This window comes from Botrytis porri (assembly GCF_014898465.1).
Source record: "Botrytis porri strain MUCL 3234 chromosome Unknown BPOR_006, whole genome shotgun sequence".
NCBI lineage: Eukaryota > Fungi > Ascomycota > Leotiomycetes > Helotiales > Sclerotiniaceae > Botrytis > Botrytis porri.
The window spans coordinates 2,336,229-2,353,584 of NW_024066080.1; the positions used below are offsets into that span (position 1 = coordinate 2,336,229).

The 17,356-nt window shown below is 44.1% G+C and overlaps 6 protein-coding genes across 6 annotated transcripts; 3 read left to right on the forward strand and 3 right to left on the reverse strand.

The window, feature by feature from the left end:
* Positions 1-2,113: 2,113 nt before the first annotated feature.
* Positions 2,114-4,865, forward strand: EAF01_005211 (uncharacterized protein; the record flags this gene model as incomplete). The annotated part of the gene is made up of 10 exons (XM_038913466.1): positions 2,114-2,536; positions 2,591-2,686; positions 2,749-2,907; positions 2,958-2,975; positions 3,027-3,287; positions 3,342-4,028; positions 4,081-4,404; positions 4,459-4,570; positions 4,625-4,789; positions 4,861-4,865. The coding sequence occupies 10 exons, from the start codon at positions 2,114-2,116 to the stop codon at positions 4,863-4,865; spliced, it is 2,250 nt and encodes a 749-aa protein (XP_038771552.1).
* Positions 4,866-5,504: 639 nt separating this feature from the next.
* EAF01_005212 (uncharacterized protein) lies at positions 5,505-7,032 on the reverse strand. Its single transcript, XM_038913467.1, has 4 exons — positions 6,810-7,032; positions 6,641-6,751; positions 6,330-6,586; positions 5,505-6,237 (listed from the first exon to the last, which is right to left on the reverse strand). The coding sequence occupies exons 1-4, from the start codon at positions 6,941-6,943 to the stop codon at positions 5,804-5,806; spliced, it is 936 nt and encodes a 311-aa protein (XP_038771553.1). The 5' UTR covers positions 6,944-7,032; the 3' UTR covers positions 5,505-5,803.
* Positions 7,033-8,533: 1,501 nt separating this feature from the next.
* On the reverse strand, positions 8,534-9,222 carry EAF01_005213 (uncharacterized protein; the record flags this gene model as incomplete). Its single annotated transcript, XM_038913468.1, has 2 exons — positions 8,534-9,141; positions 9,162-9,222. The coding sequence occupies 2 exons, from the start codon at positions 9,220-9,222 to the stop codon at positions 8,534-8,536; spliced, it is 669 nt and encodes a 222-aa protein (XP_038771554.1).
* Positions 9,223-9,920: 698 nt separating this feature from the next.
* Positions 9,921-12,448, forward strand: EAF01_005214 (uncharacterized protein). The gene is made up of 3 exons (XM_038913469.1): positions 9,921-11,040; positions 11,103-11,756; positions 11,809-12,448. The coding sequence occupies exons 1-3, from the start codon at positions 10,929-10,931 to the stop codon at positions 12,090-12,092; spliced, it is 1,050 nt and encodes a 349-aa protein (XP_038771555.1). The 5' UTR covers positions 9,921-10,928; the 3' UTR covers positions 12,093-12,448.
* Positions 12,449-13,695: 1,247 nt separating this feature from the next.
* EAF01_005215 (uncharacterized protein) lies at positions 13,696-14,399 on the reverse strand (the record flags this gene model as incomplete). Its single annotated transcript, XM_038913470.1, has 2 exons — positions 13,696-14,066; positions 14,372-14,399. The coding sequence occupies 2 exons, from the start codon at positions 14,397-14,399 to the stop codon at positions 13,696-13,698; spliced, it is 399 nt and encodes a 132-aa protein (XP_038771556.1).
* A 2,235-nt stretch (positions 14,400-16,634) lies between these two features.
* EAF01_005216 (uncharacterized protein) lies at positions 16,635-17,121 on the forward strand (the record flags this gene model as incomplete). The annotated part of the gene is made up of 2 exons (XM_038913471.1): positions 16,635-16,726; positions 16,893-17,121. 2 exons carry the CDS (start codon positions 16,635-16,637, stop codon positions 17,119-17,121), a joined length of 321 nt encoding a protein of 106 aa, XP_038771557.1.
* Positions 17,122-17,356: the final 235 nt, after the last annotated feature.

Genomic DNA, 17,356 nt, shown 5'->3' on the forward strand with positions numbered 1-17,356 from the left:
GTCTGAGTCCTTCTATTACTTGATCTATTACCGAAGATGTGCCGGCTTCAAGTATTTTCAATTCATCAAGCCGCCGAATAGGGTTATATTGCTCTCCTCTTATTTCTTTTCAGGCCTCTCATATATATCTATGAGTGCCGAAAGAATGGTCAGAAGCTTTCAACCATCACTTCCTCGGGATATGAATTAGATCTATTGAGAGTGATGATCTTGGATGAAGTATCAAATTGTCTCGAGATTCGCTAGTGCTCAGCAATACCAAACCTTCTTGACGAAGAGGAAGGAACGAAGGGGGGAATCTTCATGAGAGACGATCGTCGATGAAGCAAGAGACTTGATCGTCAGGGTGCCCTTTTGTTTTACTCCTATGATTCTACTGGATCTGGGTATAAAGATTATCCCAGTTCTGCATTCGGGTAGGCTCAATCCAGATACCTTCTCGTTAAAATAGAATTAATTCGTATCTCATCTCAACTCAAAGCCAGATGTTTAAGGCAACCAGCTGTGGTGAATGGAAGGAGGATTGCTGAGTAAGGATCAAGATACAGAAAGAAATCGAGTCCAATTGAGGGTTGAAATCAATTCACTCGACCACTTGACTGTTGAGCAGCCAACAAGACTACCTAGCTGATATGCCGTACCCGTTTTATCTTGGGATAAATCCAGTTATAGGTATACGGCGTTCTTCGTGGACAGCGATAGATCTTGGGCGGACTATATGATTTCCAGCTCCAATCCAATAGCTCTATGTCACCTGTGTATTTCCTACAGTGGAGATGGTGTGTCAATGGACGTTTGGTAGTACAAAGTTCAAGGAATATTCTACCTGTCTAGTAGTAATTCCAAGTCCGAATAACCTGTCATGCCGGTTACTTTATGAGGGTTTCTCTGGTCCTCCGGTAACAATGATAGGTTGGTCATTCACACAATATAAATTTTAAGAGAAAATTCTGATCAGCCTCCCGAAAGACCTTCCCCGTCCCGTCTTTATTCCCGGCATATAAGTACCATACTAGGTAGGTACTCGGGTATCATGTGACCTATCTAGTATTTGTCGGCATATCAAATTTCAAGGAGATTTCCATTTTGCAGAGCGGGATCCCTCCCCGCTTTGTTCCTCGTGGCAACAACTACAGTGCTTCCGAAGCACTTATCGGACACGGGATACAAAATGTCAAGGGGATTCCAATTGTCTACCTGGTAATTCTTGTAGGTATCTACATAGAGGTACTAGGTACCTTGGCGTCTCCTTTCCGTCGTGGCCTTGATTACTGCCTCGGCGGAGTTACGGCCAATTAAAGAGGGGCATGGGAAAGGTGAGGATTTCACTTCACGTATCATTATTGTTCCAGGAATCGCTTATACTTCACATAAATAAAAGACAGCGAGATCGTCATGACAAGAGCAAGACACACAGAGAGCACAACCACTCCCAGTATAGACAGTCAATTGCGGATCTTGAACGTTCTCATTGGATACTGGTATACCAGTACCTCCGCAGTAGGTATATATATATGTATATATATATATGCTTAGAAGAAAACAAATAAATGTGTTCGACTCCCATGATGTACCTAAATTTGACGCTCATGGTGCTTTCCGGCTTCTCTCCCGAGATCGGTTCATGGTTCTTGCCCATTTTGCTCATGCTTTCCTAACTTTCTCAAGGTGAATACTTAAAAATTCCCCCTCACATCCACCTGGAGGCAATCCACTTTTTATCAACATCCTCCTTCTTCTCAAAGGTTCTTTCTTATATCATACCAACCTTGATGAAATTCACTGAGATTTCTTTGCCCTTCTTCCGACTCTTCCCACTTGTAGTCTTCGATGCACTGTCCTTGATTACTTGAGATTCTCTCATCTCCTCGACTTTTGTTCTTTGACACATACACGAAATAATTGGGGTTGTTCGTTCAATCTATAATTCTTCAATCTTCAAGCATCTCAGCGATTGTCAGATCATCAATTGGGCAATAATCTCTGACCTACAATCACTTTGAACTCACAGACTGCCATTTTCAAGAACTTGCACAATTTCCACGTCCTGGGGACATTCATTTTTGACACATATTCTTCTTGCCCTCTGAATCAAGAACTTTGTTTCTTAAGCATGTCGTCATTCAATCGTTCATATGGTCAATCACCACCTTCCCCGGTGTCCAATGGCGCTTTTGAGTCCATCCAAGGAACTCCCAACACTGCCATCACTGCCATCTCTCCGGAAGATGCCAGAGTACCCAAGCAATCGGCAACAGACTCGCGTGCATCTACTGTTACTACATCTGCTAATCAACATGATCCTTTTGTGACAACTGGGACCACCACAAGCAGGGCTTCGGCTCAACTTTCTGCGACCGCTTCTGCGTTTCAACCCCTGCACCTCTATGGGCCTGCAGTGGGTGCGCCAATTACGGGAAACCTTATCGCCAATGGATCTGGATCTACTACTCTCATTCCAGGTACAATTCAGTATTTGGACAACGTGGTAGCTTCTCAATCACCAGTTCGTGAGTCTGAGGTTACCAGCTATGGTGTAAGTTCTGATTTCTGTTTGCCAACCTTGATAATAGTCGCTGATAGTTCGTAGAAATTCAGCACGGATACTGGTGCCACTCGTTGTATCAGAGTTACGGATATCTATCAAAAGGTAGATGTCAATAGTTGTGTTCAATATTCTTTCGAGGTTTGTTTTCCCCTTATCATTCGCTTGTTTAACATGTCTCTTTCTAACAAATCGTTATACAGAAATTGAACAAGGCTGGAGTCATCATCACTGGCGGAAAGAGAATTGAAGTTACAAAAAATAATGTTGTCTACATTAGGATGTCCAACATTTATGAGGCAGCCAAGGTTTATACTGCAATCAAGGTCGATCATGTCGATTGTGCCGTTGAATACATCAAGGTTTGTCGAAGTCTTCACTTCTTATTGAACAAAAACTAATATTCCGACAGGCCAATGAATTTGGTGGTGTTCGTGCAATCCTTCACTCCTTATGTAAACAAGAGCTAACATTACTCCAGGCTATCAGTCCTCAATCAAGAACCGTGTACTCTGCTCATGAGGGTCAAGTAATGCTAACTGCAACCTACCCGCCAAACACCAACATTGATAAGAAGGTCTTTGAGGAGAGTCTCCGTGACTTGCTGTCCGTTGAAGGAGAACTATATGCATGGCAAAAATTTCTTGCAACAGAAGCAGGCACATTCCGACTGTGTGCAGAGTTTGTTGATTCCGCAATGGTGGCTCGCGCAATTGAACGCTGCAACAACAAGCTCATTGGTGTATGTATCATCTCTCGTTCTTCACCTGATTGAACATCCCTGACTTTTGCACAGAATATTCTTGTTAAGTGCGAGATGCACACACCCGATGTTGCAAAGAATCGTGGCACCTCGCGTAACAGTTTGGCACAGGCTATAACTCCTACACGTCGCTCAGCTCCCCAAGCTGACATTAGTGATGTACTTGGACACATGTCCCTCCAGGCCCCTCAAACCCCTGTATTTCCCAACAATGCTGCAATGTTCAACTCTGGTAGCCCAAATCCTCAAGGTATCCAATATATGACCACAAATCATTATGGAATGCTACCATCCACTACAGTCCCATACGTCATGAGTGGTATGGGTGGTATGGGTGGCATGTACACCGGCCAGCCACTAGCCTTTCAGACAGGTTTCCCTGCTGCACTTGCAGCAAACCGACCCTCGCAGGTTATGGAGCCTTATGAATCTTTTGCTTCCCAGGTATACTCGCCACACATGTACGCTAGTCACTTTGCTCAACAAGGTGTCCAACGCTACCCAATCAGTCCACAGGCTTATAGTAACAACTTTGGTTACATCAGTCCTCAGACTCCCAACTCTCGCGACCAAGCCCGCAGCGGTAATCGTCGCCAGCTTCCCGTCGCTCGTACACCCCAGGGACAACTCCGAGGACGCGGTACGTCCAATCCCGCTGCCAGTCATCACAATCATGTCGATATTAACAAGATCAATGCTGGCCTTGATGTCCGAACTACTGTAAGCGTACAATCCTTCCCTCCAGCCTGCTCATTTCTAATCTTCTTCTTAGGTGATGTTGAGAAATATCCCAAACAAGGTCGATCAAGCCATGTTAAAGAGCATCGTCGATGAGTCTAGCTTTGGAAGATATGATTTCATGTACCTTCGAATTGACTTCTCGAACGACTGCAATGTCGGCTACGCTTTCATCAATTTTGTTGATCCTATGGACATTATTGAGTTCGTCCTCGCTCGATCAAACCAAAAGTGGCATCGATTCAAGAGCGATAAAGTTGCAGAAGTTTCTTATGCAACCATTCAAGGCAGAGACTGCTTGATTCAAAAGTTTCGCAACTCTTCCGTCATGCTCGAGCCTCCTCACTACAGACCAAAGGTAATTCTATTAGTGATTGATATTGTCCCATATATAACTGACAAATTGATGTAGCTGTTCTTAACCCACTCCGATGGAGCTAATGTTGCTGGTTTGGAAGATGAATTTCCTCCATCTGACAATGCTTCCAAGCTTAAGCGAAGCTGTGAGAATGCGGAACATGTTGGTGAGTTATCATCTAATCGTCTTTCATGTTGGCATTTTTGCTAAGACTTTGAAGGACTCTTTGCTCCCAGTGCTGGCCAGCATCTACGTGATGAGCAACGTCGTCGCCGCTCTCAGTACGACCGAGGTACAAGCCTTGCAGAGCGTGAGGAGTATGGCTTTGAGGATGATGAGGATGATCTTCACCGCAGCCCTTGTACCCAAGGTTTCTCACCACACTGTAAGATGTCATTCCTTCAATTCTCTATTCAAAGTACTTTGCCCAGTATTTTCGGTACTAACATTCTCTAGATTGAGTAGCTGGCTGGACTTTGACCATCCCTTCAAAAGTCATCCATACGATCTGATGTCAATTTGATGCTGCCCTCGTTGGTTTCTGCCGGCTAGCCATACTCTTATCAGATACCACATTTTTCTGGTCTGCTGATTTGCACCGATTTTAACTCACTTGGGGAAGTTTGGGTCAGTTAAACGACAAGCCTCATATGGTTTACATTTTGAAGCAGATTGGACGGACCATCTAGTTGACTGTTTCTATTTCTCTTCTTTACACGGAAAAGTTTATCATATTGCTACATATGAACTTGTTTCTTGCGACAACAGAATTCTTTGCTTAAATATACTACTTTGGCGATTACATTTGTGGTGGCTTCATAGCCCCGGTTTTGAGCCTAGGTACAACTAGCTTTTGACAATAAAATAGAAGAAATTTTTGCTACCTGTCGATTCAGTTCCCTCGTATGATCCTAGATGTGCTTTTTTTTATTGTTTTGAGTGAAATTTTCAATACCATACAGTGAATTAACTGAACTTCGCATAATTGTGACTGCCGCGCAACTGATAGGGTGTTGAATTTGAATGGGATAGTGGTGATGTATATACATGTAGAAAGAAGAAGGAAGAACGTCAGTGAGATATCATGGAGAAGGAGATGGGCTTGATAGTATATGTGAGATTGATTGATGGTGTTTTTCGGGATACTTTTGATTCTGAACTAGGGCTAGAACGACAAGTCAAGACACCCACTGGTGATCTTTACTTAACAAACCAGTGTCAGCAATGCTTCACAAATTTTGCAGAACTATGAATCGACCTGATGTTCCCTAAAATGTCTGTTCATTCCAAATGAATGTCTTTACAGACAGCTGCCACCTTTTGCTTCCACCCTTTACATTTCCTCAACATCAAACTTCCCATGACGAATGTGGGACTTGTGTCTGATTTTCTACACCTTCTACTTCTTGCGCGCCACCAAAGTTGCCACCGGCGACCTCCAAATCACGCCCCGCTTTCCCATCTCGACCGCCTTCTTCCGATAGGAATACCCTGCCCTCTTCGCTTCTTCGTCGCTCAATCCATTGCGCGATGCGAGCAACTGTATAATCAGCGCCTTGGCGCGCGACTGCCACTCGATGACCAGATCGTTTATTTCCGGTTTGTGATACGGTGCGAATGTGTGGTCGGTTACGTACACATCTTCCACGGGTAAAGTTTGCAGAATCTTTTCGACGTCGTCGGGTGGATCGTAGGAGTATCCTTGGGCGGACCAGTATTGGAACATGGTGTCTATTCCGGTTTTCCACGCGGGCTCGCTTGAGTCGGAGGAGTGGGTTATGTGGAGTCCGTGCCGGTAGGACATGTCGGTCCATTGGAGGTATCCGTTGGGTTCTGGGGGGGGTAGCTGGTTGGTTACGGTTTGTGGGTGTGGGTGTGAGTTTGGAAAGGGGGGTGGGGATGGGAATGGGAATGGGTTTTCTTACTGAGTAATTCGATTAAATTCTCTACAACACCTTTGATTTGTTCGGCTTTTAGGGCGAGCACGACGAGTCGTACATGTACGACGTCAAAGGTACCGTGGTATTCTTTGGGGAAGGTCTTCGTCATATCCCACAACACGAATTTGGTTTCCGGAGCAGGATTCTTGGGAAATTGGTCGGGAGAGATATCGAACCCTATTGTCTCCTGAAGGTTATACCCTCCATTCGCAAATTCCTCAGCCAATTCTCGGAGCCAAATGCTGAGTAAGAATCAGTACTGGGTTTTGTAATCTGAAGGAATAATGCGATCCTACCCGGTACCTGTTGCTATATCTGCTACCCTAGACACATTTTGCTTGGGGATTCGGGGGTCAAGAACGTGTCCGTCTCGGGCAACTCTGATGGCGTTGCTTTGTCGGTCTAGCCTGTGATATGTTAGTATGCATGTATATTGCGAGTTGAGTTAGTTCTTGCGATTCACACCTGTCTCTCTCTTGCTCGTCTCTTCTATTAAGCAAGTAAAGTTCCTGATCCGGTGACTCCACCTCAACTGTAGTAACTGTAGTAGTTGGTAACTTGGCGGTGGTAATCACGTTCTCTACCGCAGCAATTTCCATTCTCGATGCGAGTGATAATGATGAGTCCGTGTAGATTTTTAGAGTTTGAATATTGACACCACAGATAAATATCAACACAGAAGTTCAAGGAAGGAAACTCAAATCAAATGTTGACAATATCGAAGGTAAAAAAAAAAGCTCAAGTTTATATATGATAACTCTCAATACAGCATGGCTCTCAGTACCCCTCTTCATCACATGGTGCGGAAAAGGAGACAAGCCAACGACTAACCGAATCAGACGCGATGGCTATGTTCCATCGCAGCACACACAATTTTCAGCTGTCCACTGTTCAATCATGAGAGCATGTTTAGCGAATAGAGGCAGGACAAGCGATGGTACCCCTGTGTATACGTGGAAGTGTGGGGTGCACAAACCCCTGCGTCACCGAAACCCAAAAGTCTCATCGGCACGTTTACTCAATCATATTGAGATTTGCATGTTGAATAGACGTCTCAGGCCTGCCATTCTATAGAGTATTTTTTTTCTTCCAGAGTATTGTGTTTTCGGCAGTTCTGATCCCGAACTGCCGAATCACCCCAATCACGTTGTGTAACTTGACTAATCCACTGTTGAGACGGCTGATTTATGATTGCTCATATGAGCACATCTGGCATACTTGGATTTACTTATCAGTTAAACTAGTCCACATGTAGTGAAGTATCATCCAGGATTCATTAATAAATCCATAGCAGCAGGTCTCCGTGTCACTACGCTGTGCGCATTCTGACCAGTAGCGACGGCGACATTCGTAACCTCTGTTGCTATCTATTTTCAACTGATCGGAAGTAAGCTTCCGCGCTATATATTTTGTGTTGATGATTTAGGGGAATTAAGTCAGTGTAAAGGATTCACAGTGGCATATACAAGTTCCTACAAAGAACAAACTCTTCATGATCTGAGTCTATACTAAATTGACATATACATATCCGGTTTGACAATCTGATCGTGAATCTATGCATGTAATTCAATAAACATGTGGAGTACATGCGAGAGTTACATTATAATATTACCCAGGTAGTATTAAATATAAGCTAAAGCATCATTGCAATATGTCATCTCTTGTGATAGAAAGATATCCCATGGACTGGCAAGAGGAAGTCGTTGAAGACACACATCATATATCTAAGAGCGCCATCACAATTGAGCTATCTTACATTGTGATACTGTAGCGTTGTGGCAACGTGAGCTCAGTAGCCTTTAGCCACTCGATTGAATCCTTAAGCGCCGGTGACCTTTTTTCTCTGACCTTTTTTTCTGACCTTTTTTTTCTCATAAATAGCTTCTCTCTACCACATCAATCGTAACCAGTAGCACGTGATTGGATATCATCTAGCTTGGCAAGGAGGCGCACCAGGCCTTTGAGCCAGAGAGCTAAATGCTTAATTAATAGGCTGCGGATATTGTGCACAAACACGCCTTTCAGAATCCCCAATGTAGCCTTGCTCATGACATTCTGATCCCCCATCACGTCAAACCGCTTCATTGCCCATTCAAACTTTTGAAGGGAGTCGGCTAGATCATCTCTATTCTTATAATACACGATACATATGACACCTATAAGAAGTGCAGCGTCGCGCGTGTGTAGGTTCAGATAGCGATTTTATGAGAGAGGATATCGAACAAAGCTTTCTGACGGTTTAGGAACTCGAGAGTAGCTCTGAACGCTAGAGCCTTGCTAGATTCAGGTACCATTGAGAATTCCTCTGGGGAATGATATGTGTAGGATTTGCGTTTCAATGGCAAGTCACAGTGGCATGCTTCTTGCGTGGTAGAACCATGAGTGAATATCGACTGGCTATAGTCGCCTGCGACATCATCAAATGACATGTAGATAGAATATCTGAGTGAGCCTAAAATAGGATCGTACTCCAGTGGTGACAATAGGATGTTGAGAACGAAATATTGAAACAGCAACACAGGAAAGAACTTTATCTCCGCCGACAATTCAAGAGAAGCCTTTTTGAGCGTTAAAAAGGATGAACTATTCCAACTCTGGGAATTGTCTTTGAAAATATATTCATCTAATCGATAATATCGATGGTTGACTTTTCGGAAGAGACTTTCGAGGATGATTCGGATGATTGCTTTGAAGGAAGTCGGCGAATTAAGTTCTTGTACTCCTTTCGTAACCTGCTCTTGTCTTTCGCTATCAATGGAAGCTTTTGTAAAGAGGAACTTGGCTCCGCGTCGTGGCTCTATATCACACTCAAGATACCAAGCGTGATATTTTTATTCCCACTGGGCTTTGCAAATTCAAGTGCGCTGACCTGAGACATGGGGAAAGGCTCAAGCTCTATGACTTCAGATGATTTTTCGTCGTCGAATGAGACATTTATACTTTTCCCCAACAATTGCCACTTTTTGGTAATTTCTTTTCCATCATGGCGTGCCGATTGCTCGTTTCGAACAAGACAATTAGAGCAAGGACATGAGTGACCGCACTATAGCTTGTTAATACTAGAAAGAGCATTGTGCCTGCTCTAAAATAACGTTTGCTTGCACGGATATCTTCTGTGCGCGAAAACACTTTCCTATCCCTCTTACAACGGGTCTTCAATAAACTGCAGAGTGTCGATATCAGTTCTTTCCGAGGTGTTCTGTCGCTTTGCTCTCAGCCATGACTTTGCACGGGGAATTGTGTGTCTCTACTCATTATTAAGGACGACCTGTTGCGAGAGACTAGATCATACACCCGCACCATGGCTCACGTTCGTGCAGCCACACGATCTAAGAATCTGTGGCGTTGAGTTGGAGTTCCATGATCTTTTGGTAATCATCACACCAAGTGGCGGACAAGCTGATCTTTCCTAACATTCGGTCCCGTAACTGCAGCGGTCGTCATCAAACTCGACTGAACCGTCTCCGTGATACATGTTTCTTTCTATAGCCGACTCCATTTCTTAATACACGGTTATAATTTCCCATATTCAAGAAGAAGTATCGGATGATTTTCAAATGTGCCACGAATAGATTTGTTTTGACTTCAAATTCTCGAGCGGAATAATTTGTCCTTGGACGGAGATACTTCGTATCAAGATACTGTACTTCGTAGGGCTACGGTTTTCCCGATGAGGATCTCCCAAAGGACTGAACCCCACTCACTTCAAACGCCATCGTCAAAACTTCAGACAATAAACACGAGATTTTCAACTTCTTTACTTCCTTTCGTCCAAAATACCTTGGCATTGGTTTCATCATTGCCATCCTACTGCAAAAGCTGGTCTGATTTTTCGTGGTTAATCTATTCAAAGCTCATTGCCGCTCAAAGCCCCATCTTAACAGTCCCTCCCTGGCAGCGGGTCAGACGTCTTGGATTCTTTACTTATGAGGAGAATATCTTACTATTCTTCTGATTCTTAAACTCTGGGCAGAAGATGCGAGGTAGTAACCTTGCGTCCTGTATCACAATCTTCTGTCGAGGTAATGAAGAGTCTTTCGTATCTAACTTTGGAGTCAAAGTAAGCTTGCTTTGACTTCCAAGATCTGTCATCTGAAAGTCTGATACGGCGAACATCTGAACAATGTGATACAGCGAGCGTGCAGGCATGAGATGACGACTGTGGGTTGTTTCTGAAATCGTTTTCAATGGGTGGGAATGAGTTCCTATTCTTGCCCAGTACTGCGAAAGTACCGACCTCAGTGACAGGCAGGCAAAAATATTCCTAAGATCCACGTTGCCTGCAACAGATTTTGTAGGAGAATTGCATTATTATTCAGGAGGCGATATGAGCTATTACCCATGACGAACTTGTATCGTGAAGTTTTGCTGGTACACAGTTCTTAAAAAGCAGGAGAATTTTCCTTTCTACCATTTGTACATCTACATCTACATCCCCATCTCCATTTGTGTTTGCACTTCTTTCTTTTTCTTTTTCATTACACTTTAGACTCTTTCAATTCTGTACAGGATCCGGGCGATTCTTCTATAATCTAACTCTTATTCATTCATTTCTTAGTGCAGGACACCTTCCTTACCGTCAATATGTATACTTCTATTTTATTTCAAGCGGCATTATTGTCCGTCGTTCAAGCCCACGGTGTTATCCTTGCTGCTCAAGGTATTGCAGGATCCCCCGCAAGTGTTGGATTTAAAGGTAAACTTCCAACCTAAATTTCCCCATATTTCAGGGTTATTAATCTAATCTAATTTGCTTAGTCGACGATGCTATCGCGAGAAATTGTACCAGCATCAGTCCTTGTCAACAAGACACAACTATTATTCGTGATTCTGAAATTGCAGCCAACATCGTCAATGAATGTGGCCGTACAGAATTGAGCGGCAACATTGATGTAGGAGAAAACACCGAAAATGCTCTCTCCGCTGGTGCGGTCACAAAAGTCAAAGCCGGTACACTGATGACCGTCACCATTCATCAAGTCAACGCAGATGGAGCCGGCCCCTACACCTGTGATCTTGACCAAACCAGCAATGCTGGTGTCATTTCTCAAAATTTAACCGTCACCAACAACGTACCAGGAGTCAACGGACTATCCCAAGCCAAAACTCAAGACTTCAACATCACTGTTCAAATGCCCGATAACCTTGCCTGCACTGGTGCCTCCACTGGAAACATCTGCACCGTTCGTTGTCGCAACAATGCCGTTGCTGGTCCCTTTGGTGGTTGTTTTCCCGTTCAACAAACCGATGTCGCTGCTACCAATAACAGCGCCAATACTATCTCTACCGCTCAAACACTCAAAGCAATCGAAGCACAAGTCCAAGAAAACAACGTTGATCTTCCCGTCGCTGTTGCCGCTAATCAAGCCGCTGGTTCTGCTGACGGCGTAAAGGGTTTCAATGGTGCTAATGGTATGTCAATCCCAATCTCATATTAAAAACACACAACTAACAAAACGAACAGCCCTTCTCAGCGCTTCCGTAACATCCAAAGCAGCCCCCGTTATGACCCTCGCTGTAGAAAATGTAGGCGTCAACGCAGCTGTTGCATCTACAACCACAACCTCATCCGCAGAAGCAACTGCAACTACTGCCGCCAAAGGAAACGGCAAAGGAAATACCAACGCGAAGGGTAACGGAAACGGAAACGGAAACGGAAGAAATAATAATAATAAGGCAAGAGAATCGAGTTTGAAGTGGGCCAGTAGACTATTTGCGGCTGATAGCTGGGAAGAGCCTTCGAATTAGAATCTTTGGTGGTGCTATATAGTGATTTGCAAGTAGAAGATGGGAATAGACACCAGTGGTGCATGTCAAGAGATACCTATTTCATGAGAATGAAAGATGCTTTTTTTAATGTATATAAATGGATTTGGAGAGATAACTTTGGGGTTTGTGGATATGATATGTGGACACGGGACGAATGAATTCAAAGATTGGAAGATTGACAGATGTCAGATTATTCGTGCTCTGTGAAATTTGAGTTGCAAGTGTGTCGAATATGCTTTGAAAAGGAATAACATCTTGGACCCAACTGCGTTACAATGTACCAACATAACATTGCATCGTCTTAGACACCCGTGATGTTCAGATAATACACATGGACGATAGCTCTTGGATCTTTGTATCCTTCTCGATCTATCTAAACTATATTCCGAGTCTTCTCGTCGGAAAATTTCACCCATTCTTTTCCTACGCCATTATGGATGCTATACATCCATCCATCCAGATACAGCTCTCACCTGCATAACGCACTTTCCTCGACACATCATACAAGAGATCACCCCATATCATCATTTCATTCACTCATCAGACACATCACATTACAAAATAACACAATTCCACCCATTGAACAAAGCAATAGGTACCTAGATAGATAGATTAATAAGCTAGTAAATTCGTAAAGTAAGGTAGCCCTAAGTTTTTTTTCTTCTTGGTCATCATCATCATAAGTGTAAGAAAAATGTATTCATTCATAAGTCATCAATCATAATATCGAGAAAATCAGTCGCCCGCCAGAAGAAGCGCGAGCCCCTAATGCATGCAACGCTTACGCATAACATCACATCATGTTTATGTTCATGACCCACCCACCCGCCAACCATCTCAAACGCTCAACAGGTTTTCCTCCATGCAATGCATCGCTATCCTCGCAAAGAGTGTAACCGCCGTCTTCATCACCTGTAACAATCAGACCACCATGCATAACCACATTATAGAAATCCTCCCATCATCTTCCTCTCGTGTTTTCCTCGCCACTCGCTTACTTGCTCACTACAAACAAGTAGGTACGTAATCACCACAACGCAACCACCCATCATCCAATCTTCAAAGGCAAAACATAGAGGAAAGTTGCCTCTCCGTAAAGACCGTGTACAGGAAATATCGAGTCGCCTCATTTTCACCACGAGATTCCGGTGCTGTGGTACCCAAGAAAATCGTGGCCCCATTCGTCATACACAATAGTATTTTGCAATAGTATCTGTATTTTGTAGATATTGTAGATTCTTGATCATTCCGCTCCAAACAAGAAGTGAATTCATGAGAAAGCAAGGAGGAAATATAAGAGAGTAAAGGAAATTCGTGCAGTTCGTTGATCTCATAATGATGTGAATGAATGAAAAATGAGTATATGTAAAGATTCGTAAAGGAAGTCGTTAATAGCAACGTGCCAGTGGAATATTTTTTCCTTTTGATAATATACCGCCCGTGATGATCCGTCTTTTTCGTGGATAGTCGTAAGTCGTAATTTTTCATTTGCCTCGGGGTCCCTGCTGTATCGTTTCATGTATAGGTGGGTAGCACTTAGTGCATCGCATTGCACCAGCATGGATTTGCCGGCAGTCACTTCTTAACTGCCGACCGTCATTGGGTATCTGATATCTCTATTTTCCGATTCGGAAGATGTGCTCGAGGAGCTGCTACTGAGCGTTACGGAATGTTGCCGCTGACGATCATTTTTTCTCTTGTTGCGGCTGGCCGTCTCGCTGGCAGGTAATCCTTGGATGACGCCATTACGAGCCAACATCCCTCCATTCACTGACGACTGACGGCAAACCATAAAGGCCTGTGTGGCCGCATTCTCCTGAGCCAAGGCATCGGTTTGGTATGCTAGATCTGTTTGGTACTCCTGTCCATTGACGAGAACGAGACAAGTGAAGCCTTGTGCGTCGCGGTACGTCTTGTACTGGGGACCTTGCCAACCTCGTCGACGGCACAAATCTGTCTACATGTCAGCGGGTAGACTAGGGATTTTGTTGCACAATTTGTATTCTGAAAGTGAATGTAACGCTGGCGTTCATAATAATGACCCCATCAGGAATAACATATCCATTGGGACGTGTTTGGTAGCGCAGCGGGATTATGTATCTCAAGGAGACGGTAACAGATGAACATAGTGAGGCGATCAACTCAGCCCTCTTTTTATGCAACGCCCGCCAGGGCAAGGTTATACCAAAAAGCCCAATCGAATACAGATTCCCACTGAGGTGATGAAGAAAAAGTTCCGAATTGATGAACCAACGTACTCTCTAAATATGCCATGTAGAACCCCATTTTGGTATTCTTAAGATGTCAGAGTGTGATCGGATCCCCAAGACAGAAGCTATGCCCGTCGTCTGAAGTGTGGCAAGACACCCCGTCCTCGATCGATATCAGGCAGTGAGTATGCCTTGAATGTAGATAAGTGCCGAACGCTACAGATCTGACGATATGGATGCAATTGAGCCCAATGCTTGAGGTATACAGGGAAATATGCACACACTCAGTGCCGTGTATGTGAATACAATGATGTATGGATAGTGTTGTGGTGTTGAAGAATAAGGCTGACTATGATTGAGTGGATGTTCTAGGGGTTCTGTGCAGGACTTTCCTTCATTAATGGCGAGACATGTGTGATTTATTGCAGAGTCTAATGGTTAGCGTTGAACAAGGAGCATGGAGTGATTTCCCGTAGCAGGATTGAGAAGCTGTTTAGATAGGACAATGGCTTGAACCATCTGCAAGTCATGAATGCGGCTCTTTGGATATGATGGCGAGCGATGTGTTGGCGTGTGCCGTTGCCAGTGATATAATATCAACATAATTAGGCAAACTCCACCACAGCATGGGAACGCATAGAAGCGATGATCTTGGTTAGCTTGAACGTACCAAATCTCCGTTCTGAGAAACGTCTGCAGATATTGAAATTGTCGATGCAGCGGGGTGGCAAAAAGAGCTCGCGAGATACCTTGTCCCACTGACCCGGACAAAATATGGGAACATGCCATTACCATGCCATGGGGTGAGTAAAAAGTTTGCGGACCGCGAGCAGAGAAAAAGAGCCAAGACTCAATGGATACTGTAGCATCATGGATGGATGGCATAAAAGATGAGTAAATCTTCAGCAATTACGGACTGTTTCCCAGAGAGATCCGCTGGGTTGGCCGCTAATGCACAGAAATCGATGGCATTACAAAAGTACCAAGGGTCCAAATGCAAGGAAAACGTCAATATTGCTCGCTAGGTCAGGGACACAATCCTCCAGAAATTCATCTGATTGTACCTACCATCTACCGATACATTGAGATTGAATCCTTTGACCCCAAAATGGCTTGTGCTTTCCTTGAAATGGTGCCATTGAGTGCTTGTTAATAACAAATGGGGAAAGATGAAGGCGCTTCCTGATCTCGGGATGTGTCTCTATTGCCCCGCACTACCACGGTACATCGGGGGTCGTAAAGGAGAGACGAGAGAAAGAGAGAAAGAGATCGCAACAAGCAGCGCGATTGACGCGGAATGACTGGAGTACGGCTTGACACGAAGTCGGTGAGCCTTCAGTGCATGAACAGTGGCTGGAATTGACCGGCCTTCATCATCGAGTATTGTGCCTCAATATTTGTGATAGATGATTCGCGAAGGGGATCAAGAAAAGATGCGAGGCAAAAATCAGCCAGGTCTACTACTAACCGTAAACAAGGTTGTGGTGCGTATGCTTGATGAGTTGGCAGTGCGCTTGACATCTCAATAGTAATGATTATATGCCGTTGAAATTGAAAATGGTATAACGGTAAAGTATATTAAGCAAAGCGTGAAGATGCCGTAGATCTAGAAGTTAGCAAGTCGCTGGTCGGATGTACTCTAGATGTATGAAGTGTGTAGACGACTCCAGAGTCTGAACTTGGGAGGAATAAGTTTGGGAACATTATTCATTGATGGTTCGTGGAAATGAAGCCTTTTCCCCTTGATCCCTTCATGGAACAATCAAACGCCGAAAATAACCAAACAAGACAAACAACCTTATGCAACACAAAGTACAATTAACAATCTTATTAATCGTACCATCTTTCGAAATATCCAGAATTAACAGCTTCCTCTTTGGTTTACTGTTTTCATTTACTTGGAGAGATTATGGGAAGGACCGTCGTACCGTCCCGTAGTGAAGATTCAACCGTTACATTGACCAGGTACCTGGGGGACTTTCTCACAATTGAGCCATTGGCAGACTTCCCATTGCAATCGAGCGAGCATATGTACCAAGTAAGAATCCTGCAGGTTTCCAATCGCCAGTGATCATACCGAGAATCCTACCGTCTGGTACGAATGCAAGCTCGGGGACATTAGAATACGGCCGTGATAAGTTGATCTGACATGGGAGAAGATGGATCGAGATTTGAATCGTTCCAATTTGCATCATCTACAAGTTTAACTTCCTCTCACTCACCCCGACCTAGGTTCCGTTCTACTGACCAAAATAGGTGGCGAGTCGGAAGGAATTGCTGTAGAGGGAAGTAGTTGATTCGTAAGTACGCGATGTGGGTTTATGATACAAAAAAAGTACAGGACAGTGGAAATGGCCTGCAGGTTGCAGCTGTAGCAGGTCCTATGCACTATGCAACTAGCGAGTAAGTGAAGGGGCTCTCTCTTTCTCCTCTTGCGAGGGAGAGGGGAAATCATCCTGATTCCTGTACGGTATACCTAGGTACTTTAAGCAACGAAGTGGAATCAAAATGCATGTGCGGACAACAATTACTGAAGCTGGAACTTCTACATACAGCATCTAAAGTACAGATCAATATTAGTATCTATCTCCGAAGCTCCCCCAAAGTCGGGAACCCTCTCGGATCCTGGATCTATTGATACCGGTACCATGATACGACATGTCCTCAAAAGTCCAATACAACAACACAACAACACACACACAACACACACAACACACACAACACACACTTCACATGGTCGACCCAATCTGCATCGTCTTGCCATATCCACTACTCACTACTCACTCGTACAAGAATAGAAGAGTAATTGGTGGTACCTTGCGGTGAGCTCATGACGATTCAATGAGACCGAAAACAGTTGGTAGAACCCGAGAGAACCGACCAATCTTCAATGTGATGTGGGGGGTGACCTCGACCATCAGTTTTCCATTCGATCTTCTCGTTATCCCGATGAATTGGCGAACCATGAGAAAAGAACTTCCCCAAAGCATCCACTCTCGGTCTCCACTTTCCCACCTGTCTAGTAAAAATCTA